We start from the raw sequence: 27,043 nt of genomic DNA, 5'->3' as shown, positions 1-27,043 counted from the left end.
AACTTCCGCCTCCCGCATGACTCCGGGGCGGGCGCTTTACTAGGGCGGACCTGTGGGCGGGACAGAGCGCGGAGAACACTATTAAAGGCCGGACACTTCCGGCGGAGGGGCGCTGTGGCGGGGCTTGCTGAGATCATGGCGGAGAATCTCTTCGAGCTGCTGCCGCCGGCCCCAGGCGGCCTCGGGGCGGGACTGGGGGGCGGCCTATGCCGACGCTGCAGCGCAGGGCTCGGTGCCCTGGCTCAGCGCCCCGGCGGCGTGTCCAAGTGGGTCCGACTCAACGTCGGCGGCACCTACTTCCTCACCACCCGGCAGACGCTGTGCCGGGACCCGAAGTCCTTCCTGTACCGCTTGTGCCAGGCCGACCCCGACCTGGACTCTGACAAGGTGAGGGCCGCGCAGGCCAGCCGGGGGACCGGCCCCGCGCCTGGGTCAGAAGACAGCACGGCGCCCTGGCGCCCGCTGCCTCAGGGACCCCCGTCGCTGCGCCGCAGGCGCCCCTCGCCCTCGAGCTCCCGCCTTCGGTGGCGGAGGAGGAGGTTCCCCAGACCCCTGACTTGGCTGCAGATCTACTTTTTCTCCGTAGACTCTTGCCCTGGGTGTGTGAACACTTCTCCGCCCCAGCGTACTTGCTGGCTCTGGAAATGGAGAACTCTTTGAGTTCATCTCGTGTTTTCAGACGTTTGAATTAACGTAGGCATGGAGGTTGACACGGTGGCCTTCTTTCCCCGGTGACTTGCATTTACAGAGTTGACGCTCCATCCTTTTCATCCGCGAAACGCACCGGCTCCGCAGCTCTTAGAAGGTGCCACCCATAGTAAGACTTTTCACAGGGAGTGTTGCTCACATTAGTGGGTGGCTTAGGGGTTCAAGGAGAGGCTTTTCTATTCAGATTTCCTATTTCTCTTCTGATCTGCTTTTCTATTAAACTTAGTTTCCCCACCATCCTTGCAAAAGGATAGGAATTTCCAGGTTAGTTTTACAGTTTGTCTTTGATCAAAGTAAACATTTATACATTTATACTTTTCGGGTGGTAATCGGAGCTATTTTGATTATTACCTTTACAAGAGTTAGATGAGGGAGTGCATCACCGGACAGGAGAGAAAGAAAAAAAAAAAAAAGTCTGATTGAAGAAGAGTTGTCTTGATTTTTTTCTAGGCAACTCCTAAACCTTATGCTAACTTTGCTGGGTCTTCCAGTTGACATGATTGCACTTGGCTGTATATTTTACCAGCCTGACATTGCCTTGCTGGAGAATCTCTGGAAAGATTATATATTCTCTAGAATCCAGAAAGGTTCTTTACTTTGAGAACTCTGACAGAGACCAGTGTCAGCATGGCCTGACCTTATGACCAGAAAATGAAAATTTTTGAGTTATAGCAAAATCGTCCATCCTAAGCAAAAATCAGGGTTTTCCAACCATGCCAGTGTGCCCTCCCTACCCCCAGCCAGCCGTTCCTGCTGCTCATTTGACCAAGCTCTCTACTCTTAGATTGACCTGGAAGAAAATGACTGTCATCTCCAGTATGGAAATAGGTCTTTGTCAGCTGTCATTTTCCCTTTATGGTGTGGGTGTATGTTTTACTGTTGGTTTTTCTTTTTAAACAGTGGGTCATAGTGACTATTCACTTGCTTTTCTACCCAAGAATCCCTGCTTTATATATTAAATCTGTTTTTAATATTCTTTTCTACTGGGTTCTTTCCAGTGACTGCTTTTTCAGCACCTAAACAGTAGATTCAGAACCGATTGACTTTAGTGCAGTTAAATTGATTCAACCCTTGATTTTACTTCTCTTAAGACCATTTTAAAAATTATGCCATACTGTAATAAGGATTCTTGGTAGGGGATAATCTATTAAGTCTATTGTAATTGTTTTTCTTTTTAATCATCACTTAATTAGGCTTGATTTCTAAATTACAAAGCCAAGATTCCAAGCATGACTGTAATATGGCAGATACAATCCCTGTCTCATAATATAGTTGATAGTAAATAAGGTTTAGTTTTAGTTACAGATAAGTTGCTAGAAAGAATAATGTTAATTCACATTAGTCATATTACTAGAGTGTTCTACTTCAAATAAGAAAGTGTATAAAATGCTCTATCTTCTCTTTCCCTCATCCCCCAGGTTCTGATGAAAGAATGTCCCAGGAGATTCCACCATGATAATTAAATCCTGAGTGAGGAGTCTTAAGGACGGGGTGGAGGGGAAAGGGGTGCTAGCAGTGGGAGGCCACTAATTACATGGTTGAAGATAAACAGGATGTTGATTCATGTGTAGGTATCTCCAAGTCCTGACTCAAGATTAAGGAAAGGATACCTGACAGATACCTCTAGAATTGAACTTCAGTAAGGACCTGGTGTAAGATCCCTGCCTGGCACTTTACTAGTGTTTATTGAGCACTGGGTTTGCAGAATATGACACTGGGATGAGAGTTGGGTGAGGAGATTTTAGAGAAAGAGGCTCCCAAGAAATCTTTTGGGAACCTGCTGGGTTTCAAGTTCACAGGAGAGTGTGGTGGCAGCTGTCAGTGAGGTGCTATGGGAATGGTTACTGCACGTCTTCTGGAGAATGCTTTCTAAAGACATGGGCAGGTTGTTGGGGAGGGTGGGGAACACAGGCATGTCCAGGGGCTGGCTGACTGCTTCGCAGCCCCATATCTAAGCCTCTAGGCTGTGACTGCCCCTCACACCCAATACTCCAGGCATAGCTTAGGACCCACTGCCTTTCATGCCTTGTGCCCCGGGCCCTAACCCTCTTGTCTCAGGGGCTGTCTTGGGGTCCACTGCTGCTATGAGGTTCTGTTTCTAGACAGCCTGATGAATTCTCACTTCCTCCTGGGACTTCCTCCAGTGGGACTGTGGCTGTGTTGTGCATTTCAGCATCTGCTCATCAGCTCTCCTATGTCACTTTTCTTTCCCATGTTGTCCTTAAGGCAGACCAGACTTGGTGTTCCTTTCTGAGCTGCCCATCAGAAATGCTGTGTAAAAGCTTAGTATTTGATTCATTTTGGCCATGTCTCAGTGGTGATCTGTAGTATTGTTGTATTCCAGAGGTATTGTTGGAAACACAGTAGAGTTTGTTGTTGTGTCTGAACCAGGCCTGCTTTATTGTGGATATACTTTAGGAAGTAAAGGGAAATAGCAAATACTATTTGGTTGGAAGCCACCTGGATGGATGAGGATCAAGGAGGGTTCTGTCTCTGCAGCTGAGCCAGACCTGGAGAAAACTGCTGGTTGCAAAGGAGCGTCTCCCCTTACAAGAGAGCCACTTTTTCACTTTGGGCTTGTAGATATGGTGGCATCAGATGGGTCTTTGGGGGCAATCACAGCACTTCTTATGTCCACCCTGGTTGCACTTGGTGCTGGCAAGTTTTAGGGTTGAAAAGATATGAAAGGAATTTTACATGTGGCCAGGGAATGGGATGTGGGCGGGAGAACCATCTTTGAATCAGCTGCTTGGCAAGAGAAGTAGGGATTGCTTAGAGTAGAAATGGCAGATTATGTTCCATGTAACTAAATCAGAAGTGAGAAACTAACTGGCAGAATCCCCACAAGCATCTCGTGCACTAGGCAGAGTTGCGTTGGCTGTAGAGGCCATGAGTGGGTGTCTGAGGCATGCATGTCTCACTTTGCACTCAAGTTGAGGATGTGGCTCTGAGAGTGTCCTTGACCCTTGACCATAAATTAGGTGCTAAGGCTGCCCTACCCCTCTTCAGTGGGTACTTGTCTTCTCTAAGTTTGTGGTCACCTCTGAAAGGTTCCTCATGTGAAAACCCCTCAACCCTGAGCAGGCCACAATTGGTGCCCAGGAGGTCTTGCCATTTCATAAGTTGGGCCTTTCCAAGGAGAGCATATCCCAGTGTGCCTGACCCAGTCCTCAGGTGCACACTGGCTCTGATCAGACTGTACTTGAGCAGCTTCTCCCTTCACTCATAGAAAATTCCAGGCTGTACAAATTAGAATAAATAAATAAAATTAATTTTTTTTTAAAAAAAAGAAAGAATATTTCAGGCTGGTGTAGGCATGATGGTCATTTCCTTGGTGTAAAGAGACTCCAGTCTCTGAGAGCCTGGTTTGACCCTGTTGTGTGACTCGGGATGCAACTCTCTGACCCTTATGTTTGTCCTATGTGAAGTGGAGGTGATGCCTCTGCAGGGGGTAGCTATGAAGATTCAGGATGAGGAGAGAGCTGCCCTACCTGGCACCAGCCAATGCAGTCAGCAGAAGTTGTTGTTAATGATGTTTTTGGACTTTGGTTTTAGTTAGGATACACTGAATTTATTCTTGTTTCTGTTTTTCTCACACTCATTATCGTAATCCTCTTTGTGCCAGGGTGGACAGCTCCCCTTAAGCACCTCCAAGGCTTGTGTGTGGCTGGGGGTCCCCACCTTGCTTGTCTCCCTTGCTTCCCCTTCTGCCCTTTCATACTGCCCAAAGCTCCTGGCTGTTTGCAGGTGAACAGGCCCCTAGAGGGTGGGTCCCCAGCTCTGGATAGCAGAGCCCGTGCTCTGAAGGGCTGGCGGGACTGTCTGAGCAAGACACCTGATGCCTTACAGCCTGAGATATATAGCTCCAGGGCTCTGGTACATAGGCTTTTGAGTGCAGGGTGTTCCCCCAGCATCTTCAGTTGTCCTCCTTGGTTCTGGGTCTCCACACTTTGGCCTGGTTTTTGAAAATCAGGCTTGGGTGGCCTGTTTCTTGCTGCCAGTAGGCTGAGATAGGTTTTCTAAAACAAATAAGGAGAGGCAGGATCCTCTGGGTGCAGGAAGTACCCTGTGAGGAGGAGGAGCCGAGGGCCTGCCCTTTGGCCCCAGTGAGGAAGAAAGAACTCTGTCCTCAGTCCGCCTGCATGGCCACGAGTGAGGAGAGCAGAGGCCACCTTGAAGGTGACAGTGGTGATCCTGGGGACATCTACAGGGCAGGCTTGGGCACCACAGGAGCTGGGGGAGAGTCTCTGGCTGGGCTGTCCTGGCCGCAGTGTCCTTGAATGCTGACCCTACTGCCAGCACTGAGGGCCCTGAAGCATGTGGCTTAGAGACTCTGAGGGAGTGGGGAGTGTCACCTCCAGATTATAGGGGTAGAGGTGGGGTTGGCAGCATGACCACATTTCCACCTGTCTGTGCTGGCAGTTTTTTGTTATTCTGCAAACCAGCAGTAAGGAGATGATACCTGCTGGGGATTTGTTTGGGAGTTTGCTGTAGCTCAAGGGTTTCTCTGGGGAGAAACCACCCAAGAAACCTAGCAAATGGATGACCCCTTGTTGCTGGCTAAGTGTTCACAGAAGCTGGAGCTATATAGATGTCCTGGAGAGGTGGCACACTGCACCTGCCCACAACTCACCCCCACAGAGGCAGATTGACACAGCACCTGCCTGCCTTTTCCTGTGCTATAGGTGGGCTTCTGTCCTGCTGAGCTAGAAGGGCACTCTGAAGCAAATCTCAGGCTTCTTCACACAGCTTAGGGACCCATATTTGTTGAATTCGAAGCACATTTGTTCCACAAAAAGCCCTAGGAGCCTCACATGTGAGCTCCCCGTCACAACTCCACTCATATCTGCTTTTGCAGGGCTTCATTTGAGTCTGTAATTGCTGACATCCTAATTCTAGTCCCCAGGTGTGTCAGTGAGGAGGCATCCTGAGAGTCAGGCCCTAGGGTCTTGAGGGACACTCTCCCTGGGCAGTTGGCCGGGGTTATACAGAGTTTCAGTGACTCAGCCCTGACATATCTTTCACCCCCTCCCCATCTCACCTGGAGCTCTTGCTGCATCTGCCTTCCCTGTCTGTGGCTGTTTCCAGTCTCCAGCACAGGGTCTCATGGAGGAAAGGTGCAGTGTGCACGCCAGCTCTCTTAGACTCTCGCTCCCTTGCTACATGAAGTGATCTTTTGGAGGCAGCAGGCCTGGGTACCAGGGTGCTGGAGTCCTGGCCCTGTTCTGTGAATTCAGAGGCTTCTTATAAGCCTCCCTGATTTCTTGGCCTCAGTTTCCTCACTTGTAATTGGTGATGTCTAGGGTCTCTTTTGGGTCAAGGATATGACAAGTCTGCATAAAACAAAACAAAGCCAGGCATGGTAGCACATGCAAAGTGAAAATGGTATTTTTTTTTAATATACCTTTGTTTTACTTGTTTATTTTTACGTGGTGCTAAAAGGATCGAACCCAGGGTCTCGCATATGTGAGGTGAGCGCTCTACCACTGAGCCACAACCCCAGCCCCCCAAAATGGTATTTCTAATGTTGACAAATGTTGGTGCTCAGAAAATTGCATGTATTTAGATTTCAGCTGAGAAACCTCACAAGTTTGGTTCACAGTACTTTACCCTCTGGATTCCCCTCCAGTGGCCATGCCTTGTCCCTCTCAGTCAGGTGGGTACTTTTTCTGTCCCTTTCTGTGGGGTAAGAGAAAGGGGCTGGGTGTGAACATTCTGTAGAGTTCTCAGCATGACTGCAGGAGCCTCCACACTACCTGAGAACCTGGAGCTTTCAACTCCTCTTCCTGCTCTTTCCAGGGTTACCTGGTTGAATGAAAGAGTGAGCCCTGGGTGGATGACAGCAGTAAGGTGGGTGGAGGTCTGATTGTGGGTGAATAGAGTGGCCCACCTCCCCCTGGGCCTCTCTGAGGACTCTTTTCTAACCCAAAACACAGGGCCAGGAGGCTCACTTGGTGCTGCCCAGTCAGGTTTATCGGTCAGGTCATGTCTCCCCACCCCCGTTTTGGGGCTGATGGTCAGGGGTCTCCTGGGAGCATATGTGACTTAGGCCTGACGTTGTCTTTGCAACTATCTGCTCCTCTTGGAAAGATGTCTGTGGACACCTGCCATGGCATGGCCAGTGGCTCAGGCTCAGGGTTGCTTCTCCTTGAGACTAGGGGCTCAGCCTCCATGTTGGGCCCACTCAATGTCAACTTGGGCATCACCAGCCTGCCCTGCCAGCATATGGACCCATAGTATGGGGGTGGGGGGCTGGCCCTCATTAAATGTTTAAAGCTAAGTCCAGTGATCCCTTTCTTATGCCTTTGAAGGGAGATGTGTATTTTTCAAGCCAGCACTGCCTCAAGTAGGTCAAACACTAATTCAGTGAGAAGTGGGGAAAGAATGTCAGTAGAGAAAAATGATTTGCCGGGAAAGCAGACTTAAGTCTGACTCTTTTTCAAAAAAACAAAACAAACCTTCCCACCATACAGATGAAGCACATTGCTTGCTACATGAATTATGGAAAGGACAGAAAAGAAGGAAGAAGAAAGAGCCGAGGTGTCTGGCCAGCCAGCCCACTACTGCACCCTGACTCAGTCCTGGCTGTGACCTCTCAGTCTGTTTGGTTTTAGAAGTATAACCACCTGAGTGTGTACCATGAGGGCTTCCTTCCACGTGTCACAGGATCTGGGAGCATGTGACAGTAATGGCTGTTCCTCAGTCAGCCCCAGTCACTGTTCCAAACATCCCAGAATGATCTTGTCACAGCTTTTGCATGAATGAGCCAGAGACTCATTCTGAAATTGAGTGTTTTATGTTTCCTGCTTTTCTGTTTTCTTTATCTCTGTTGAGGACAGAGGCCCCAAGCTGCATTACCAATACTAGGATGTATGGTGCTAAAGCCGCACTCTTGTTGGCCCCCACCTGAGCTGCACTGCTCACCTTGATCTTGTTAACTGAAGAGAAGCGTGTCTCTACAGTGGGACTCTGAGCTGTCTTGCCCATGTGTATCCAAGTGGGAGTTGGTGGGTTGTAGAGTCTTGTTTTAGGACCCAGACCTTCCTATGGAAGTTGAGATCTCCCACTGACGGCTCCAGGAATCCCAGTGTGAGAGCCATGCTGCACCCTGCTCCCTCCCTTTCCTGGCCCTGCTGGCTCTGACCTTGACCTTTGTCCAAGTGGTGCCTCCTTTATTAAGGAAGTCCACCTGATTGAAAGGTGCTCACCAAAAGAAAAGCACCAGAGTGCTCTGAGGGATGCCGTAGGACAATCCAGGTTTCTGTGGGAGGTGTAGCCTGTATAGGGTCATTTGTTCTTTCTTCAGCTTCTGTTGGCCTTTGCTCTGCTTGGATCATCAGTCCAGGTTACTTTGGCAGGCCTAGGCATGGGCTCAGGCCTCACTTCAAAGGGGGGCCATGTGAAATGACTATAGCCAAACATTCCATGTGGCCTGGAGGGACTCTGGGCAGACCTGGAGGTGTTTGGGCTCAGGCTTGTGCCATGGTGGGAAGAAAGTGGCATGACAAGGGTCCCTGTCTGAATCCCTCTTTTGTATAGGCCAACCTGTATAGGGGTGTCAGGAGTGGTGAGCAGGTTCTGAAATGCTCCATCAAACCAGACTATATTCCAGAGGACAGGAGGCACTGACTGGGCACCAGGGTTTATGCCTCAGAGGCACTATCTCCATGGGTCCTCTCGGCTGGCTTTCATTTGGTGAATTTGGCCAACTGCCTCTGATGACTTTTTGAGTTTTAGGAAAACATATCTTATAGTCAAAAAAGAATAGGGATTTAAAAAAATATATTTTTATTTATTTTTATGTGGTGCTGAGGATCGAACCCAGGGCCTCACATGTGCTAGGCGAGCACTCTACCGGTGAGTCACAACTCCAACCCCAAGAATAGGGATTTAAGTGTAAAATTCATATGAATTTTGAGACAAGTCATAAGCTAGTGGAGGTTCACCTGAGGTACACTCATTCCCTTGTATCTGGGCCTCAGCTTTAACTGACCCCTTCTTGTATAAAGATGTATACAGGCAGGGCCTCAAAAGGACCAGCCTGGCCAGGTGCACCTCACTTCTGGGTTTTAGTTCCCACTCATTCATCTCAGTGACCAGATATGTGGCTTTCTTTCTCTTATAATTTGTCATACACATACCCAAGACAGAGCCAAATGCCCACCTGTTAGAGGAAAGGGAGTCAGACTAGAACACAGCTGAAGCCAGAAAAAGCTTAAGGGTTATCTTGGCTAAATGTCTTATTTAACCAATGGGGCAGCTGAGACCTGGCAAGGGAGTCTAGATGTGAACTTGGCCCTGGGCTGTTTCACTCTCTACAAGCTCTGCTGCCCAGTCTCCTGCTGCCCACTGCCACATTCTGTGCCTGCTTGTGGCCCTCTGCTGATAGTGTATGGGCTCTTTGCATGGGGGCCCTTGTTGAGCCTGGCTTCTCCCTATGTCCTTGGCAGCTCTGCCTGATGTGCTGCTGGCATCTCCCTAGGCCAAGTGGCCTGGGGCCCACAGGTATCACAGGCCTGTGTTGGTCAATGTGCTCAGGGTCCTCATGCTCTTCCTGTCTTCAAGTCTTGGTTGCAGCAAGGTTAAAGCAGATGTCTTGGGTTCCTTTGATCTTGTTTTTCTGAAGTCACCAGGAGGCTGCTGCTTTAAAGTTGCTTCTTAGCTTGATGCAAGTGGGGGTCTGCACATAGATCTTAGCTTGCCCTTTTACTTGCTGCATAGGCACACAGGCCTTCAGCATGAGAACACAGGGTGTGGGCTGGAAGAAGAGGTTGTGGCTAAAGCCATAGGAAGGCTAATTGGGTCTCGATTTCCCTGCCCTACCACTTGTGAAGTCTGCAGCCTTGGGGATGGATGAGCACCTTGAGAAAGTGCCATCAGCCCAGTTGGCAGACTTGCCTTGAAAAGCCCCATGTCCATTACTTGGATGTGTCCTGTCTCTGCCCTGAGCCAGGAGTGCTCCAGGCTGAGAGGTCAGACCTAGGGCAGGAGTTCCTTGAAAGTGTCCACCAGAAAGCTGTCTCTTGGCAGGTACGGTGGCCATACCTGTGATCCTAGTCACTCAGAAGGCAGAGACAGGAGGTCTTCCAAGTTCAAGGTCAGCCAGGGCAACTTAGCAAGACCCTGTCTCTAAAAAGTGCTAGAGATGTAGCTCAGTGGTGAGTGCTCCCCAATGCCAAGAGGAAAAAGCTGTCTCCTGATGGGCATGTGTGGTGACAAGCCAGCCCCAGTAAGGCTGAATCTGGAAGGCCTGCCAGGGCCCAAATGCAGCTGAGGCTCATCTCCCCTTCTCTGGGGTTTCAGAGCCAAGCACCAGTGCCAGTTGGACCAGTTCCCTGTGGCCCACCACAACATCCTGCTGCCATGTTTTCCTCTGTTGCTCACCCACAGTCCCTCCTCCTTCTCTCATGCCCTTGCCTTCCAGGCTTAGGAGGTCTGGGCTGCAGCTGTGTGGCTTGTGGTGCTCAGAAAACTTCCTCTTTCTCCTCTGCCAGTCCCAGTGCCCAGAGGGGTGCCCAGCTTGTCCTTGCCTGGAAGTCTTACAGCCCAGGCTCTGCAGCATGTGTGATATCTGTTGGCAGGTGTGGCACACAGGCCAGGGCCATCCCCAGCTTCCTGGTACTCTGAGCTGCCCATGAGGCCAGTGAACTGCTCTTGTTCCTGTTCTACTTAAGAAAAAAACTGAGGTTTGGGGTAGTGTGGCATTGAACCCACGGTCTGACTCACATCATAGCTGGCATTATAAGGGAGGCCCTGTAGGAGAGTGTCCAGGCAGAGATGAGCCCAATCCCCCTTCTGACCTTTTTTTTTTTTTTTTTTTTTTTTTTGTAGTTGTAGATTGACAGCATGACTTTATTTGTTTATTTTTATGTGGTGCTGAGGATCAATCTCAGTGCCTCACATGTGCCCCAGTCTTGGACCTTTCCTTCTTGGTAGCTTCCTAAGTCCTGAGTTTGGTGATATGCACATGCCACATGGTTGGCACTGGGAAATGGTGGCTGTCCTCAGCAGGCGGGCAGGACTGCTTCTAGACTCTGGTCTCCCTGGTCCTTGGGAGCGAAGCTGGAGGACCAGGCTGGGAGGGGGATGGTCCCTGGGGTAACTTCTAGAAATAAAGGCCAGGGCCACAGGGTGGGGAAGCCTGGTCAGTCCAGCTGGTATAGCCTTAGGTAGGAGTCAAGCATGGAGTCAGGAGGTCTGTATGGGGTTAGGATGCTGCTGTGGGGTGAAATGGCAGGCCCACAGGGAGAGAAAAGAGGTGATTGGAGCAAGTGGTTTCTGGGTTCCAGCACCCCCACACCCCAGGAGCTCTCTGATTTTATCTAAACCACAGAACTCAACTTTATCCCTTTGGTCTAAGAAAAACAGGTTTTTATAGTTTTGTGCCTGTCGGTTTGGGGAAAGAACCCTGAAATCACCAGGTTTTACTGCCCTACTATAGGAATTGATGTCCATGAAGAAAAAAGGGTCCTAATGGCACATTGCTTTGTAGCCAAGACACCACTTCCTCTTGGGATTCTGGTGCCTATGGGCATGCTGTGTCCCAGAGGTTCAGCAATCTCCTTCTCCAGAGGTACTGATGCTGTTCCCTGGGACTGGAGCTGGCCAACAGCTCCCACTGAGGGTCACATACAGCACTGTCCATGCCCTGTACCTGCAGAGGCCCCACAGGAGCTCAGAAGCCTCTAAAGAGGGAAATTGAGTCCATCCTATTGATTTGTAGAGTCCTCATTCTTCCCAGCATTTGGCTGTGGGCCTTGCTGCCAGGAAGCCAGTGGAGCCTTGACTTTGCTGTCCTCCCTGGGCGTCTGTCAGAGCAGATGCCAGGCTATGCCTAGGAGAGGCCCACCCTCATCAGCACAAGGACACCTGTGTCTCTGTAGTATCAGGCCCTGCCAGACTCAGCAGCCCAAATTACTTGCAGCCAATTTGTGGGCCTGAGTCTGGGGTGGGGGTGACAGGAATTTACTACCCACCCCTCCAGATGTGTCCTTGGAGCATCTGTGTATCACCTGCTTCTGGGGGCCCTAGGGCTATGTGGTGTAACAGGTCATGCAGAAGCTGTGCCTACTTCATGCCTTGGGGAGGTGTGTCTACCTCCAGGCTGATACATGTGACAGGAATCAGCTCTCAAGGGGAACTTGGCTGGCCACCACAGCCTCAGAAATCCCACTGCCCCCTGGAGAAGCTAGGTCAGTTTGAGTGCCTGCTGAGTGAGTGGGCTGTGTTGTGCATAGCTGAGCTCCCGTGGACTGCAAACCACTGGCTGTGAGGTGAGGGCTCCCTTAGTGGTCACAGTCTCTGGGAAAGCTCAGGGGCTACCATTCAACAGAAAATAGGGCTTCCTGTGTGGGCTGTTGATGTGCTGCTCACCTAAGGAGGCTCTTGACAATGGGATCAGAGATCAGCAATCAGAGGCTACCTTCTTCCATGCTGGCAATCAGAAGGCCCCCACTGCCATCCAGACCAGTCCAGTCCTTGACTTCTGTTCAGGAAGGCCCTGCCCATGACAGTGGAGGAGGCTATGTGATTGGTCATGCCACGTGGTTTCTCAGAATTCTCCTGAGCTGTGAGGAAAGGGCTAGGAAAGCTGCCAGGAAGCCAGGACTGTGGCCTCACCCCAGTGGAGCCTTGACTTTGCTGTTCTCCCTGGGCATCTGTCAGAGCAGATGCCAGGCTATGCCTGGGAGAGGCCCACCCTCATCAGCACAAGGACATCTGTGTCTCTGTAGCACCAGACCCTGCCAGCCACAGCATCCCAAATTACTTGCAGCCACATCACCTCACTCTGGAGCAAACTCAGGAAACAGCTGAAACTTGTCTTCTAGCTGGGAGCCAGACAGATCAGCTTAGAGGAGGCCTGGGAGAGCCTTGGGGTACTGTGAACACAGGCCTGGTGCTGGGTGGGTGAGTGTGTCAATCAGATGCACTCAAGTCTTACTCTAACTGCAGAAGCCACTAGTTTCTCATCCATGACTGATGACATTTCTGTTTCATAGGATGAAACGGGTGCCTATTTAATTGACAGAGATCCCACGTACTTTGGACCTGTGTTGAACTACTTGAGACATGGGAAGCTGGTCATTAACAAAGACCTCGCTGAGGAAGGTAGGCTATCCTTTTTTGCACAGAGACCTTATTTTCTGTTTTTAAAGTATTTATTTATTTATTTATTTTAGTTGCGGTTGGATGCCATACCTCTATTATTTATATTATTATTAATACTTTACCACTGAGCCACAACCCCAGCCCCCAGAGACCTTATTTTCAAAGGCAAGCCCCTGGTAAAGGTGCTGGTCAATCCATTGAAGAACCAGACACCTCAAGCTGCAACCCCACATTTCTCTGCAGATGTGGCCCTGGGGGCTGCTGCACTGCCATTCACAGGCCTCTTGAGAATGAGAGGCTACCCAGTGGCCTGTCAGGACTGCTGTGGAAGAAGAGCCTGAGATGTGGGCCAAGTGGCCAAGGCTACTCTGCTCTTTCAAGGATCTGGTGTGTGTGTTGGGGGGGGGGGGGCAGCTGTTTTATCATGTTTCTGAAGCCATGTGTCACAGACACCCTAGCACACCTGTGGAGTGTCTTAGGATCCTCTGCCTGCTTTCCAAGGACAGCTCAAGGTAGCAACATTCCACACTATCATCTGAGTACTGCCTGCCTTACTGGCCACTGCATCCTGCCTGATCAGAGTGTGGGACACTTGCCTATCTGCAGGCTGCCAAGCACCAGGCCCTAGGGTAGACTCTGTGCTCTGGTGTTGGCTCAGAAAAGCCAGGGGTTTCTTTCAGGAAGGGCCAGGGAGATTCTGTGGCAGTCTGTGTAGACTGGACTGCTTGATTTCTCTAACCCCTGCTGCATCTCCATTTCTTTTCTCTAAACCTTGGTGTTCTCCTTCCTCCTGAGCTTGAGAAGCCCCAGGTTGCTGTGCCCTGAGGCCAGAGGATACTTCCTGCCCATGTGCAGTGTCTGCGTCAGCCCAGGCTTTTTCACATGCACACACTGACTACTTGGGACAGCCTCCTGTGTGTATGTGTTTCTGGCTCCAGGCTGCCCTGTGCTTCACCTGCCCCATGTCCTTCCCACATTGCTGTGTGTTGTTCTGAGTTGTCATGCAGTTGGGCTGAAAAAATGAGGTAGTGACCCATGCCCACGAGGAATCCTTGAAACGGGACCCTGGGAATCTGCTGCTAACTGGGAGGTTTCGTGTCTCCGAGTATGGCGCGCTGTGGATGGCAGGCTTTGGAAAGAGCACTGGAACCAGGAGCAGCCCTCAGCCATCTGGTCTTTGTGGAATAGGGGCGCCTATTCAAGAGAGTTGATAGGTGTGAGTGACTGACACACAGGAAGCTGTGGCTTACCACCCCATGGCCTGCACCTGTGACACCTGCAGGCTCCCAGCAGGAAGAACCAGGGCTCAGAACAAGTGGCCAGGGTGCAGAGGGAAAATGCCAGTCATTCTCCCAGCATCTGTGGGCCCAGGGCAGCTGTTCCACCCCTGTATGTCACTGGAGGGAGGCTGCAAGGGAATGTTTAATAAACATCACCCTTCCTCTTTTATTTTATTTTTTAGTATTGGGGATTGAGCCCAGGGACTCTTTGCCACTGAGCCTCATCCCTAGCCCTTTTCATTTTTTATTTTGAGACATGATCTTGCTAAGTTGCCAAGGCTGGTCTCAAGTTTATAGCCTTCCTGCGTCAGCCTCCCAAGTCACTGGGTCACTGGGATTACATGTATGTGTTACCACATGTGGCCCATCTCTCATTTTGAACCCTCATTTCTGCTGAGTGCTATGAGCAGCAGGTCTGTGACAACTTAGGACAGGCTGGGCCTGGGGAGAGAGGCAGGTATGAAATACTATTTTTGTTTGGTCCAGTCTGGTGAAAGTCTGTTATTTTCCTCTATTCCAGGAGTGTTGGAAGAAGCAGAATTTTACAACATCACCTCACTAATAAAACTTGTAAAGGACAAAATTAGAGAACGAGATAGCAAAACATCACAGGTGAGACAAGTGACTAATGCACTGGAAGCTTTGGAGGCCTGGCCTGTAGGCACAGCTCATCTGCCCTCTCACATGAGGCCTTTGGAACAGAGCCTAGTAGCCTCACCCTCCAGCTCAGCTCCTGCAGTGTCCCATACAGGATCCATCCAGCCTTTCCTGGCCCCACCTCAGGGAGCCTCCTCCAGTGGGACAACAGACAGAGGTTGGGTGTGGTGAACACAATGGAGGAGAGGAAGGTCCAGTGAAACGAATGGGTTCTGGGGAAACAGGGAGGCCTCCAGTGGTCAGTGTAATGGAAAAACAGTGATAAACTGTGAGGGGCATTGGATAAAGGCAAGGGGTCTGCACAGGCACAGAGAATGCTGGGCTTTCCTGGGAAAGAGGAGAGGTCAGGCTCTGAATGGTGTGCATGCTTGCTGCGGATCCTCCTAGGGACCATGGTGCATGGCCACAGTCAGAAGCTGTCTGCCACCCATTAGGCTGGTGTTGCTGGAGGAGGGTTGTATCCAGCACCTTCTGTGAAGGAGGTACCAGCTGATCTTGTCACCATGCCAGCTCTGTGCTTAAGAACAGCTGAGCCCTCATCAAGCTGGTTCTGCTCCAGAAAGATGCTGTGGGGTGATATCAGCACTATGGCCAGTATGCTTAAACCCTCTCAATATCCCCACCCCATGATGGGCTTTCCCACTGTGGTGGTCTTGCTTGCTTTCTTCCTGCACACCCAGTGGACCCAGGAACAATAACAGCCAGGTCAGGCCAGGGTCATGGATGTAACCTGCCTCTGGCCTTCCCCCTTCTGCGGGAGCCCACTTGGTGCCAGGACTGGGTCTAGGGAGACGTTCCTCTTCCAGCAAGTAGGAAATGTATCCCAGATGCTCCCTGGTTCTTTCATTTGTACTGTTTGCCTCTTCTCCTCCATCCCAGCCCCACTCACAACGGTGCAACTACTTTTGAAGCAGAGGTGAGAAAGACCCGATCCCAGGAGCTGGCCCTCCAGTAGTAGTGGTAGCCAGTATCATATGCTGTCTAATAGACTTGGGCAACAGCAGGTTCATTGTGTGACTTTGTAAGCCACGTGTCACTGGCATATGAGATACTGCCTGAGTGCCAGCCACCTGGGCCCTCATCTTCCCTGTGCTGTGGCCTCTGCTAGAGCTGCTCCAGGAGGGTGGAGCCCAGACTTAGCTCGTCTTTGTTTCCAGCAGGGTCCTGTGGGCCCAAGTCTCCAGGATAGAAGCCTACCTGGAGCCCAGCACAGGGATCCCTTTTGGGCTGGTTGAGGATTAGGAGGTAGATGTGGGCATGGGAAGCCAGTTAATACTGGGAGAGGACCTGCATGTGTGTATCTGGCTGTCTCTCAGGCTCTTCCAGTTAGTCCCTTTTCCCAGCTGGTCAATCCAGAGACTGCCTGTGGCCAAAGTGGGCATTCTTTTGTATTCACATCTAGCTACAGGTGCTCTCAAGATTTGAGGAGCATGACTCATTTTATTTTGGAATTTAGAAGTAGAAATATTTTTGGAGGCAAGCAAGGAAGTGGCACACACGGCTGTTCAGGCTGTGGGCGGCTGTGTGGATGTATTCAGGGTTGCTCTGGGCTCTAGGACCTGTGGATCCCTGTGGAGTTCTCTCCTGCAGGGGCACATGGGCAGGGTTGCTGGGTATGGGCATGTCTTGGCCTCATGGCGGCCCTTGTCCTTGCAGGTGCCTGTGAAGCATGTATACCGTGTGTTGCAGTGTCAGGAGGAGGAGCTCACACAGATGGTGTCCACCATGTCCGATGGCTGGAAATTTGAGCAGGTGAGAGGCTGTTGGCTAGCTGCAGTAGCCTACACTGCAGCTAAAATCTGATTACAAGTACAGTGAGGAGACCTCTGCTTCAAAAGTCTCCAAAGACAGAATTCCGTGATATCATCAAGTCTTGGAGCCTTCGGCCATCCCCCACCCTGTCTGACACAGTGGCTGTGGGAGGTTGAGGAAGGTGCAGCTGTCAAGAACTCTTTGCCACCTCCCTCACACCTCCATGTGTGGAGCTGGCCTCCCTAGCACATCCTGACTATGGGTGTGCACTTGCTGTCACTGAAGCATACAGGCAGAGGCTGTCCCTGCCCTCCTGGGGGTTCCATCGGGCCGAGTTTGCCAGTCTTTCCCACCCAGGTCCCATCAGAATCATGCCAGAACTCAGCACAGTATCACACACCTGTAATCCCAGCTACTCAGTCTGAGGCAGGAGGATCACAAGTTCAAGGCCATCCTTGTCAATTTAGTGAGACCCTGTCTCAGATTAATTTTAGAAACAAGGGCTGGGATATAGCTCAGGGATAGAGCACTTGCCTAGCATGCACAAGGTCCTGGTTCAATTCCCAGTACTCTAAAGAAATAAAAGAATCATGCCAGAGACTCAAGCAGGAACATGTCTTGGCCCTACAGAGCTAGGTGCTGGAAAGCTGTCGTTGCCAGCTCTGGATCCATGGGCTGGGTCATCCTCATTTAGAGCTGAGTACCTTGCGCTCCTCTGCACCTGATAAGGATGCTCTGCTACCCCAAAGCAGGGCGAGAACTGTGGGTTGGCAAGCTGTTGCAATACCGGGGCAGGATCTGGAGTCCTTATTTGATCCTTTTTTTTTTTTTTTTAATGGTACCAGGGATTGAACCAGGGGTGCTTAACCGCTGAGCAACATCCACAGCCCTTTTTTATTTTGTATTTTGAGATGAAGTGTCACCAAGTTGCTTAGGACCTCTGGAAGACTGGGTTTCTGTGTTCTCCTCTGTGGGGTTCCCAACTTTCTGACTCAAGGCCAGCATCCCTACAGTCTATCTCACCTGGCAGGAACCACCACCTCCCACCATCTTGTCCCTGTTGCTGCATTGGTCACGGCTTGCCAGATGGACTGTGCCACTGCTGGCAGCCTTTCAGCTGTTCTTTGGCTCAGTAGATATTGTGTTAATGCCTTTACTATACCGTTGCTATCTTTGTTTTGATTAGTTTTGTGTTTTAAATTACAAAAACATTTGTTGGCAGTGGTGTAACTTAGTCCCCTATGCATGTCTGCAGCAGCCAATTTGGTCCTCTGCCCCATCCCCACATAGCATGGAATGTCTTGGAGTATTCTAGGCAAGTTAAAATGTCCAAGGGTATGCCCAGCAGGTCAGGCACAGTTAGACCCATGCATACTGAGATGTGGCAAACCACAGCTTCTCCAGAGTCCCACTTTCAGAGACAGGCTCAGCTTTCCAGGCTCTCAGCTGCCTGGCCTCTGCCTTCCCCGCCCCACCCCAGCTCAGTCTTGCAGAGGGCCAGGTGGTGGCCAGCAAGGACAAACAGGTTGTGCAGCACTTGCACAAGCTCTGGCCCTGTCTCCCACTAGTCTCACTCCATGTACCCTCTCTCCAGGGAAGCCAGTCAGCATCTCCGGTGGGTCCAGAAACAGAAACAGCATCCTGTCCCAGCATGTTGCATAATGTCATGGTGCAGGTGCATGCTCCTGCAAGGGTTTCGGGGTGAATTTCCCTTCAGTTCACCAGAACCTCTTGGCCAAAGCCTGAGATGTTCCACACAGCCTGTGTCTCTCTTCCAGCTGGTCAGCATTGGCTCCTCTTACAATTATGGGAACGAAGACCAGGCCGAGTTCCTCTGTGTGGTTTCCAAGGAGCTGCACAACACCCCATATGGCACAACCAGTGAGCCCAGCGAGAAGGCCAAGGTGAGTGTGCAGGGACATTCTGGTGCCCTAGCAGCTGTGGACTTGCCAGCCCTCCTGGTGGGAGACTCTGAAGGTTGAATTTTGAAAGGCTTTCTTCCTGATGGCTTGAAGTCCTCATGAGGACTGCCTGGCTTATCAGTAGAGCCTCCTGGAATGAGTACTGATCCTTGTTTTCTCAACCCATGTGCAGAGCTGCTTCTGGAAGCATCCACTGGACCTGCTGTCAGGGACTCTTTGTGTTTCAGGATCGCCACTGTTGGTTGTTTCTTGTGGAATCCAGGAATCCTCCATTCCCGGGACAACCTCCAGTGTGGGGGGAGGGTTTAGGCCTTTAAGCTGCGGGTTGGTTCTCAGCATCAGCAGTGGCCTCACCCATGGCCACGGGTCTCTGAGTTGGGTTTAGTGTGTAAAGGAGGTTCTACAGTCATGTAAGTCTGCCCTGCAGCAGTCCACTCTCTTCTGTCTCCTCCAGAATGTGGTGGCAGCTAGGGTAAAAGTACAGAGAGTGGTCTGCCTTGTTAGTTTTAGATTAGTCCTGTGGCCTGCCCACAAGTGACCAGTCATAGTGGCATATCCTCCAGGCATGTTCTCAGAACTGGGCTCTAGGGCACACAGGCGTACTTGCCCCTACAGCAAGCACCCAGCACAGCCTGAGCTGGCTTGGCCCCTGGCCTGAGAGCCAAACAGTAGACAGAGAGCTCTACAGCAGCTCCAGGGGCCCCCACATGATCCTGATGAGGGGCCTAAGAGGGCATCATGTGTGGGTGCAGGAAGAGGCCAGTCTGGGAGGCTTTTAAGTGAGAACACTGAACCAGGGGTTCTGTGACAATCTGACTCTGGGCCAGTGTCCCCTGGCTGGCTGCCAGCAGCATCCATCATGGACAGCAGCCACCTATCCAGGGCTATCCCTTTGGATCTTCCCTGGTCTTCTTTGGGGTGAGGGCTTGGGAACTGATGGACTCAGTCAGCCCAGGGGTCTCCAGGAGGCTATGCATTGCCACCCAGTGCTGTGTGTGCGTCTGCTGCTGGCCTCCCTTGCACCTCCTACACCTGCAGGAGGCCAGACCTTGCCACCACTGCCACCTCAAGGCATAAGACCATGTAAGCCAGCCAGGCCCACAGTGTCCTTTAGCAGTTGAGGTGAAGCTAGGGTCCTGGTTCCAGGCTTGGGATGAGCTTCCATTGGGTCTAAGGTCTAGATGATGACCATTATTACACCAGACCCCAGCCTTGTCCTAGGGGGACACCCCTCTCTGTCTCTGAGCAACAGTAGGACTCTTTTATAGATGGTTTTACTTTTAGAAGCTTTTCTTTCTGAACTTGCAGTTTTCATACCGAAGGTCACCAGGGCTCATTTCCCTCTGGTGGCTCTTCATTTGCAGGAAGGATACATTCTGTGTTGTGAGGAAGCTCCAGGAATGACCCACGTCCTAGTGCTGTTGAAAGCAGGACCTTATTTCTGTCTCCAAAAATACCTGGCTCTGAAGTAGAGCAGCTACAGCAGCTTCAAAATGGGGGCAGCAGTAGCTCCCCAGAGGGTAGGGCAGAACCCAGGCCCCCTGGGAGCAGTGGAAAATCATGGGCCAGATCTGGAAGAGAGTTGTTTGGGGACACCTGCACACAGCCTGAATGGAACAGGGCCACACTTCAGAGGGCAGCAAGTCACCTTGTGGCTTGCCTTTTAGTGTCCCTCTTTATACTGAGCCTTGCCTTTTAGGGTCCCTGAGCATTTGGTGGCCTCCTGGCAATGCTAGGCAGCCTTTTCTGTTTCAGGCTGGGAATGATGAGAATGAGAGTTATCAAGGCTATGGCCAGTGTGAGGAGTTGGGCCCACTACAAGAGGGACAGACCCCATGTGAGCACCCTTGCTTCCACTGCCAACCACAAGTGCAGGAGGTTCCCAAACTACTCAGGCTTGAGAACTTTCCAGGTTAGTCTCAGGAGTAGTCACCATTTGTTACAGAGGCATGCAGCTGCAGGAGGTGACATGTGGCAGAGGCCAGGAGAACCCTTCCCCTCCCTTTGAGATTGATCAGTTAACTGCGCATGTGGCTTAGTCTCAGACCCAGGGCCCCACCCTCCATCATACAGCAGCGTGGTTCCTGGCCTCTGGCAGATAAAGGCCATCCTATCCAGCAGGAGGTTCTGTGGGCCTGAAAGTCACCTCCAGGTAGCTGAGGTCACGGGGCCAAACTGCCTAGCAACCATAGAGGATGAGCACCTGCTGCAGGTGGGTCCACCTCCAGGAAGCAACTGTGGCACTCTGAGCCTGGGGATTCCTTCAGGGTGATCCAGTGGACAGCTCTCTTGCCTTGCCTGGTTTGCACTTGGCTGACACCCGTGTCTTCTTCTCCCTTGCTGCACGTTGCCGCACCAGAGTGACGACGAGGAGACGGGGTACCAAGGCAGTGACTCAGATTAAGTGTAATGTCATGGTGAGCCCTGCAGCCCTTCAGATTGACCCAGCACCTAATGTCCTTGAACGTGTGGCCCCACTGGACCCTTGCCCCAGCCCCTCCCACACACCTGTCCTGTGCAGAACCTCCAATAGATGCACCTGTAGATGCACAGAACCTCCAATAGATGTACCAGTAGATGCACAGTAGAGCTGCAGGTGGAGCCAAGGTCTGCATACAGACACTGGGCACTGCTCTGCCATAGTACCCCTCCATGGTTACCATGGGCAGAAGGATTGGGGCACTTACCAAGCCATTTGTGTCAGGAAAAACCATGGCATCAGTGGGTATGGACCCAGGAGCACTCCAGGGCCTGGCAGGGAACACTCACTCCAGCCTGCCAGCCCCTGAGGGGTGGCCTTCCTGCTGGTCATGGGCCAGGATCTTGGGTGAACAGGAGTCGGTGGCTCTGATCTCAGAGGCCAAAGCCCAGATTCTCGCTCATACTCAAGCCTTCCAGGCTAGGAGTGCTTCTGTCATGTCACCACAGGGCAGCAATTGTGTTTGAACTTCTGCCATTTGCCTGAGGTTGGGCAGTGCCCATAGCATCCAGCTTCTCCTCCAGTCTCTGCTTCAGCCCAGTCTCACCTTTCATGTCTTCAAGGCTGGACCTTTGTTAGAACCCAACTATAGCATCACTCAGCAGGGTTGCCTGGTGTCTCCCTTACACACAGGAGAGTACCTGGGTGGTGGTGGGCAGCAAGGCCAGCTCCTCCCCCATCCCCTGGGAGGCCTCCCTCTTGTAGGCCCAGCCCTACAGGCTAGGAGCCTTTACCACCACCCCATGAGCAGCTCAGTGTACAAGGGAACATAAGGAAATATACCTGGCCAGCTGAGCCTCTCAAGGTGAACAACTAACCAAAAAAATCTAGATTAGGCCTTGCAAACTGCAGCCCAGGGACCTGGTCTGCCTGTGTACAGTCCTCGAGCTCACTTTCTTTGTTTAAATAGTGCTTTTAGGTGATTATATAAGTGCCTCTTGACCCTCAAAGCTTCAAGTATTTATCATCTGGCCCTTTAAGAGAATTTGTCATGAGCTCCATGTGGTCTTTTAAAATCTTCTAGTAACCTTCTTAAATAAATAAAAGAAACCAGGCCTGGTGGCGCATGCCTATAACTCCAGCCACTCAGGAGGCTAAGGTCAGAGAATCAAGTTCTAGGCCAGCCCAGGCAACTTAGCGAGACTGTCTCAAAATAAAATAAGGGGGCTTGAGATGTCTGGTAGAGTACTTGCCTGCCACGTACAGGCCCTGGGTGGGTTCAGTCGTGTGTGTGTGTGTGTGTGTGTGTGTGTGTGTGTGTGTGTCCCACAAAGATGGAGTTTTGCTTTGCTATCCAGGCTGGCCCTGAATTTCTGGGCTCAAGTGATCCTCCTGCCTCAGACTCTTCCAAGGAGCTGGGACTGCAGGGGTATGCCACCATATTGAGTTAAAAGTATTGTCATTTAGCATAAAAAGTACTAATCTGTTCCTCTTCTCCTTTTTTTGCTCTGAGTCTCTGAAGTGAGACTCGGGGTTGTGTCACAGCCTCTGTCAGCATCATCCATTGTAGGGCTCAACAGCCTTGTGGGTAGCAGGACCTCAGATGTACCTGCCGTGGGGCTAAGCTATGACAGGTGCCTGACTTGGGGAATTGTGGGGTCCACAGGAACACAGGGGAGCCACACCTACCACCAGGTTGGGCAGAGGAGAGGATTATCTGAAGGTGCTTGAGACTCAGAGCCTGGTCCAACATCCTAGAGGGAGGGTGACTTCTTTCAGTGTCCCCTCCCCACCCCACAGTTACCTCCCAAGTCTGTGCTATCAGAGAACATGCTTTGGTGGCCCCCATCTCTAGGAGATCTAGGCTATGGGAGGTGGTCTCTGCCCCAGGACATCCCAGTATGAGGCTATGTAAGTGGCCAGACCTGTCAGTGTGGCACTGCTTTGGGCGCAGCCTCAAGCACACCACAGGGTCTCTGTTGGGACTTGGACCTCCTGTGGAAGACAGCCCTGCCGGAAGCATGCCTGGGAGTTGTACACTGCACTCTTTCTGGGCAGATGGTGTCAGCTGGTCTTGGGAGGGCTAATGGTGACAGCATGCTGTCACAAGCCCTGGGGATTGTCAGGTCTGGCCCCTCAAGGGAGTCACACTGTCCCAGGGAATTCACTCACTCTAGTTCTGCCAATGCAGACCCTCTCTTGGGTGTACTGGGCTCCAGCTCTGCACTGGGGCTAGTGGTGGCTGGGGCTTGGTCCCTTAGCAGGAGGGTGGAACTGTCTTCGAGTCACCTCCCGAGTCTTGGCAGACTCGGAATCATACTTCCTGGGGCTTGCTTTTGTTAGGCCTGAGGAGAATTGCTGCTCCCCAGTCCTGTAGGAAGTGCCCCTCAAGGTACTGACATGAGTGTGAGCCATTGGCAGGAGTTGGCCCCCAGAGCTGTCCGTGGAGACAGGCAAGGGTGTTTGGGGTGCTGGCGGACAGGCTGGAGTAGCTCGAGAGACCCTGGCCTTCTTTCAAGCCCTTGATAGCCTCCCAAGGGCCAGCTCTCTGCTGCTAGGGCTCTGGCAGTGCCTCTGTGCTTGCAGCAGTGGCTAGGAGCAGCTGAGTGGCTCCTGGTGGGATTGGCCAGCTCTAGCACACCCTTCCTCAAGATGAGGTCTTCTTCCCTGCCCAGGACTTGACTCAGTAATATTTGCCAGGGCCCTAGCCTGTCCCCAGGCCTCCAGGAGCTCCCACTCCTATTTAGTTGGGTGCACAGTGGACTGGATTGTGCCAGTGAGAGAAGCCATAAGGGGAGGGTCCCCTGAGGTCAGGCTCTGAGATGGAGCCAGTGGTGTGAGCATAGCTGCCAGGGAGCAGAGGGCTGTGCTGGGCAGGTGGGGTCAAGACACTGAGGGCATCTCCCTAGCATGACCCATACTTGAAGGTTTTCTGTGGTCAGGCAGGTGTCTCAGAGGAGAGCCAGGGCTGCATGAGTGGTGATGGATCTGCTATTTCATGGGGGGAAGGGTCTGGGGGCTTATCTATTTGATATGGGTGGGGATGGAGAGTTTGAGGAGCTGGCTCCCCACACTGAAGGTCCCTGAGCCTGCCAGGGTCCTCAGGCTTTGAGCCAATTGCCTGGGGTGGACTGCAGGTCTGTGGCTCTGCTCTGCAGAGCAGGACTGGTCAGGCTTGAGTCCTCACTCTGCATGTGTTATTTTTCAGATTTTGCAAGAACGAGGCTCAAGGATGTGAGATACAGTAGTGACAGCCGAAGAAATGATATACTTTTTCCCAAGATTCAGTGAACCGCCATGTCCAGGAAGTACGTCTGTGAGAAGAAACCTGCTTTTGATCATTTCTCTAGAGATCTGGGTGTGCATCCTTTTTTGCCTCAGAGGTGGGTGGTGAGAGACGGCCCAGCTGTCTAAGGCCAGGCATCCCCACAGGGAGGAGGCACAGGGGCCAGGTGGGCTCTCTGGGAGCCTGCTCTGTTCTTTCCGAGTGCTGCGTGGGACTGAGGCAGGGTGCTCCCAACTAGCCTGCTCAGTCCTGAAGACCATTTGAAGGGCAGGGCCCTTGGTGCTACATTCATAGTCTGCGATAGCAGCTCAGGCCTCACCAGGAGGAAGGGACAGCAGACATGTGGATTGTCCAGCGCACTGTGGCTCAGGTCCAGATGCCTGGTGGTCATTGCTTGAGCACCTGAACATCATCCTTGGGTCAGGGAAGCTGCTCTGCCTCCAGTGTGATCAGTTGACAGTTTCTCAACCTCGGCGAAGACCCCTGACAATGGTGGCCTCCGCATCATCACTACTTTCTGGGCGCCTACCCTGAGGACCGCCTCCTTCAGAGCCAGGCTCTTATTCCAGCCTCCACAGTCAAGGCTTCTTGATTTGTATTTTCCAGGCAAGAGAACTTTGTATCCCTTTTTTTAAGTATGGATAGATTACCCAATGTTTATACTCTTTAGAAATGCCTAAAAGTGTTGCTATGTTTTAGATGGACCTGTCAAATAGTTTAAAGGGAGGTAGAAGGTTTGCCTCATGGGTTCCACCTGTGGACTCATCTGGGAGCTGGTGCCCACCAGTGCCTTTGTCGCATCTGGGATGGAGGCTGGGCGGAGGCGTGTCCCCTGGCTTCTGGAGCTGACACTCCGAGTCACGTTGAAGATTCGGGATGTTTACAGTGCATCATGTGTCTCTTCCTCTCCGGCTCTGTTATCTCTGTATAACTATGCAGTTCTTCTTTCTAATACTCCTGGAGCATTTGAGACTTGACACAACCTACATGACCCAGCCAGTGTGCCATCGAGGCTGCTGGGGTTGCTGTAGAGGCTGCCCCCTGCAGGCTCTGAGGCTCTTCAGTGGGGGCTGGGGGCCTGGCCCCAGTAAGCAAGCTCTGCCTCTTGATCTCTGCTTGCCAGGAGAGCTGTGCAGACTGACCATTGGAGTTGCCTGTGTGAGGTCAGAGGCTCTGACACTGTCTAATGTCAATGCTTCCAGAAACTTCTTGCCTGGGTCCTCTTTTTTTTTCTTCTTTGCCAATAACCTGATTAACTAAGTTCTCCAGCATCTAGGATTTACCTCCTCCTTTCGTAAGGCCTCTTGTATGTTGTTAAAGGTTCAGCTTAAACAATTTATAAAAACCTTTCTATAGGGCAGATTTAGCCACTGGCTGACCCAGTCCTCCCAGCAGAGCTCCAAGGGAAGGTGTCCCTGTGTTGGCCCTGGGGAGCTGCTGGGTGCTTAGCATTTTTTGATTTTGACATTGACATAATAGATAGGCTTGTGGGTTGTTTTGTTTTTGTTTTTTAATTTAAAAATATTAAGACTTAATTCACTAAAATTTATTCTAAGGGGATATTTATACTTTTGTACTTTTTTAGGTATCCGTATTTTATCAGCTTACCATTTAATGCCTAAGTTTCCCCTGAAAATAGCAAATAAAATTGTGTATTTATGAATGAGCCCAGCAACTGCTAGTGTCTTCAAATGCATGCAAAGCTACTGCCAGGAGCGCCACACTGCTCACCCAAGGGCCCCGCCCTCTCAGACATATAGCTCCCACTTGAGCAAGGGCCCCACCCCCAGTGTCCCCTAGAGGGTGTGACTCCCTGCTATTGATCAGACTCTCTGCCACCTGAACTCCTGCCTTGTCCCTCCTGTTTCCAGGTGTGCAGCTCCTCTTTCAACTGGTGGTTTAACCCAACCCAGGGCTCTGTTGGGGGCTGTTGTGTTTATCCAAGTTAGGATGGAGGGTGGGGGTCACCCCTGTGGGGCCAAGAGTTCAGGCTTTCAGATGTCTGGATACAGCCTGGGGCACATGGAAAGGAGTCCAGGTGTAGCTGGAGGTCTTCCTGATGGCAGCCAGGACCTGGACGTGCTGAGGCACTTCAGCTGGGCAAGGCCAAGAGCACTTGGGAGGGGCTTCAGCATGGCAGGTGTTCCTTCTGAACAGAAGACTAAGTAGGAGACAGCTTTACAGTCTACTGGGTCAGCTGGGCAGGGAGGGAGCCCCACCCTGCTCAGTGTGAGCTTTCTTATCACTGAGACAAAACAACTTGGAGGGGCTGGGGTTGTGGCTCAGTGGTAGAATGCTTGCTGAGCATGTGTAAGGCACTGGGTTCGATTCTCAGCACCGCATATAAACAAGTGAATAAAATAAAGGTCCATCATCAACTAAAATAATATTAAAAAAAAAAAAACTTGGAGGAGGACAGGTTTATTTATTCTGGCTTAGTTTCTGAGGTTCCAGTAGGTGGTCGCTTGGCTCTGTGGGCTTGGGTCTTTGGCAAGGCAGGATGTGGAGGGGAGGATATGGTGGAGCGGAGCTGCTGACCTCGTAGCAGCCAGGAAGTTGCTGGTGATGAGTACCCCTCCTGCAGTCCCCCACCCCCTGCAGTCCATTCAGTTATGAACCCATCAATGGATTAATCCATTGATCAGCCCCCTTGTAATCCAGTCACTTCCCTAGATCCCCACCTCTGAACACTGGGTGCCAAGCCTCCAGCACATGGACCTCTGGGGTGTCCCAGATCTGAAGTATGTGGTAGGCACAGCCCCCCACCATGGAGGCGGTCCCTGGAGCACCACTCGGGCATTGTGAGGGTTGTCAGCCCTGGTGGCTCCAGGAAGCAGGGGGGGACAGAAGAGGCTTGGGGCTGTCACGAGGTCAGCAGCTCCGCTCCACCACACCCTCCCCTCCACATCCC

At 51.6% G+C, this 27,043-nt stretch overlaps 1 protein-coding gene across 1 annotated transcript; it reads left to right on the top strand.

The window, feature by feature from the left end:
• The first annotated feature begins 83 nt into the window (after window positions 1–83).
• On the top strand, window positions 84–27,043 carry KCTD5 (potassium channel tetramerization domain containing 5). The gene is made up of 6 exons (XM_081297151.1): window positions 84–387; window positions 12,708–12,816; window positions 14,617–14,708; window positions 16,410–16,505; window positions 18,284–18,409; window positions 24,055–27,043. The coding sequence occupies exons 1-6, from the start codon at window positions 136–138 to the stop codon at window positions 24,082–24,084; spliced, it is 705 nt and encodes a 234-aa protein (XP_081153277.1). The 5' UTR covers window positions 84–135; the 3' UTR covers window positions 24,085–27,043.

Source organism: Spermophilus citellus (genome assembly GCF_964194105.1).
Source record: "Spermophilus citellus genome assembly, chromosome: 6".
Classification (NCBI taxonomy): domain Eukaryota; kingdom Metazoa; phylum Chordata; class Mammalia; order Rodentia; family Sciuridae; genus Spermophilus; species Spermophilus citellus.
The sequence above is the reverse complement of the archived record's forward strand: the minus strand, read 5'-3'. Positions and strand labels throughout refer to the sequence as shown.

What these genes read in the sequence shown, in the direction of transcription:
- KCTD5 (XM_081297151.1), top strand. Translation starts at nt 136, where the DNA reads ATGGCGGAGAATCTCTTCGAGCTGCTGCCGCCGGCCCCAGGCGGCCTC. An exon ending in CCGACCTGGACTCTGACAAG is followed by an intron (nt 388 to 12,707) that starts GTGAGGGCCGCG and finishes TCTGTTTCATAG; the next exon opens with GATGAAACGGGTGCCTATTT. An exon ending in ATGGCTGGAAATTTGAGCAG is followed by an intron (nt 16,506 to 18,283) that starts GTGAGAGGCTGT and finishes TCTCTCTTCCAG; the next exon opens with CTGGTCAGCATTGGCTCCTC.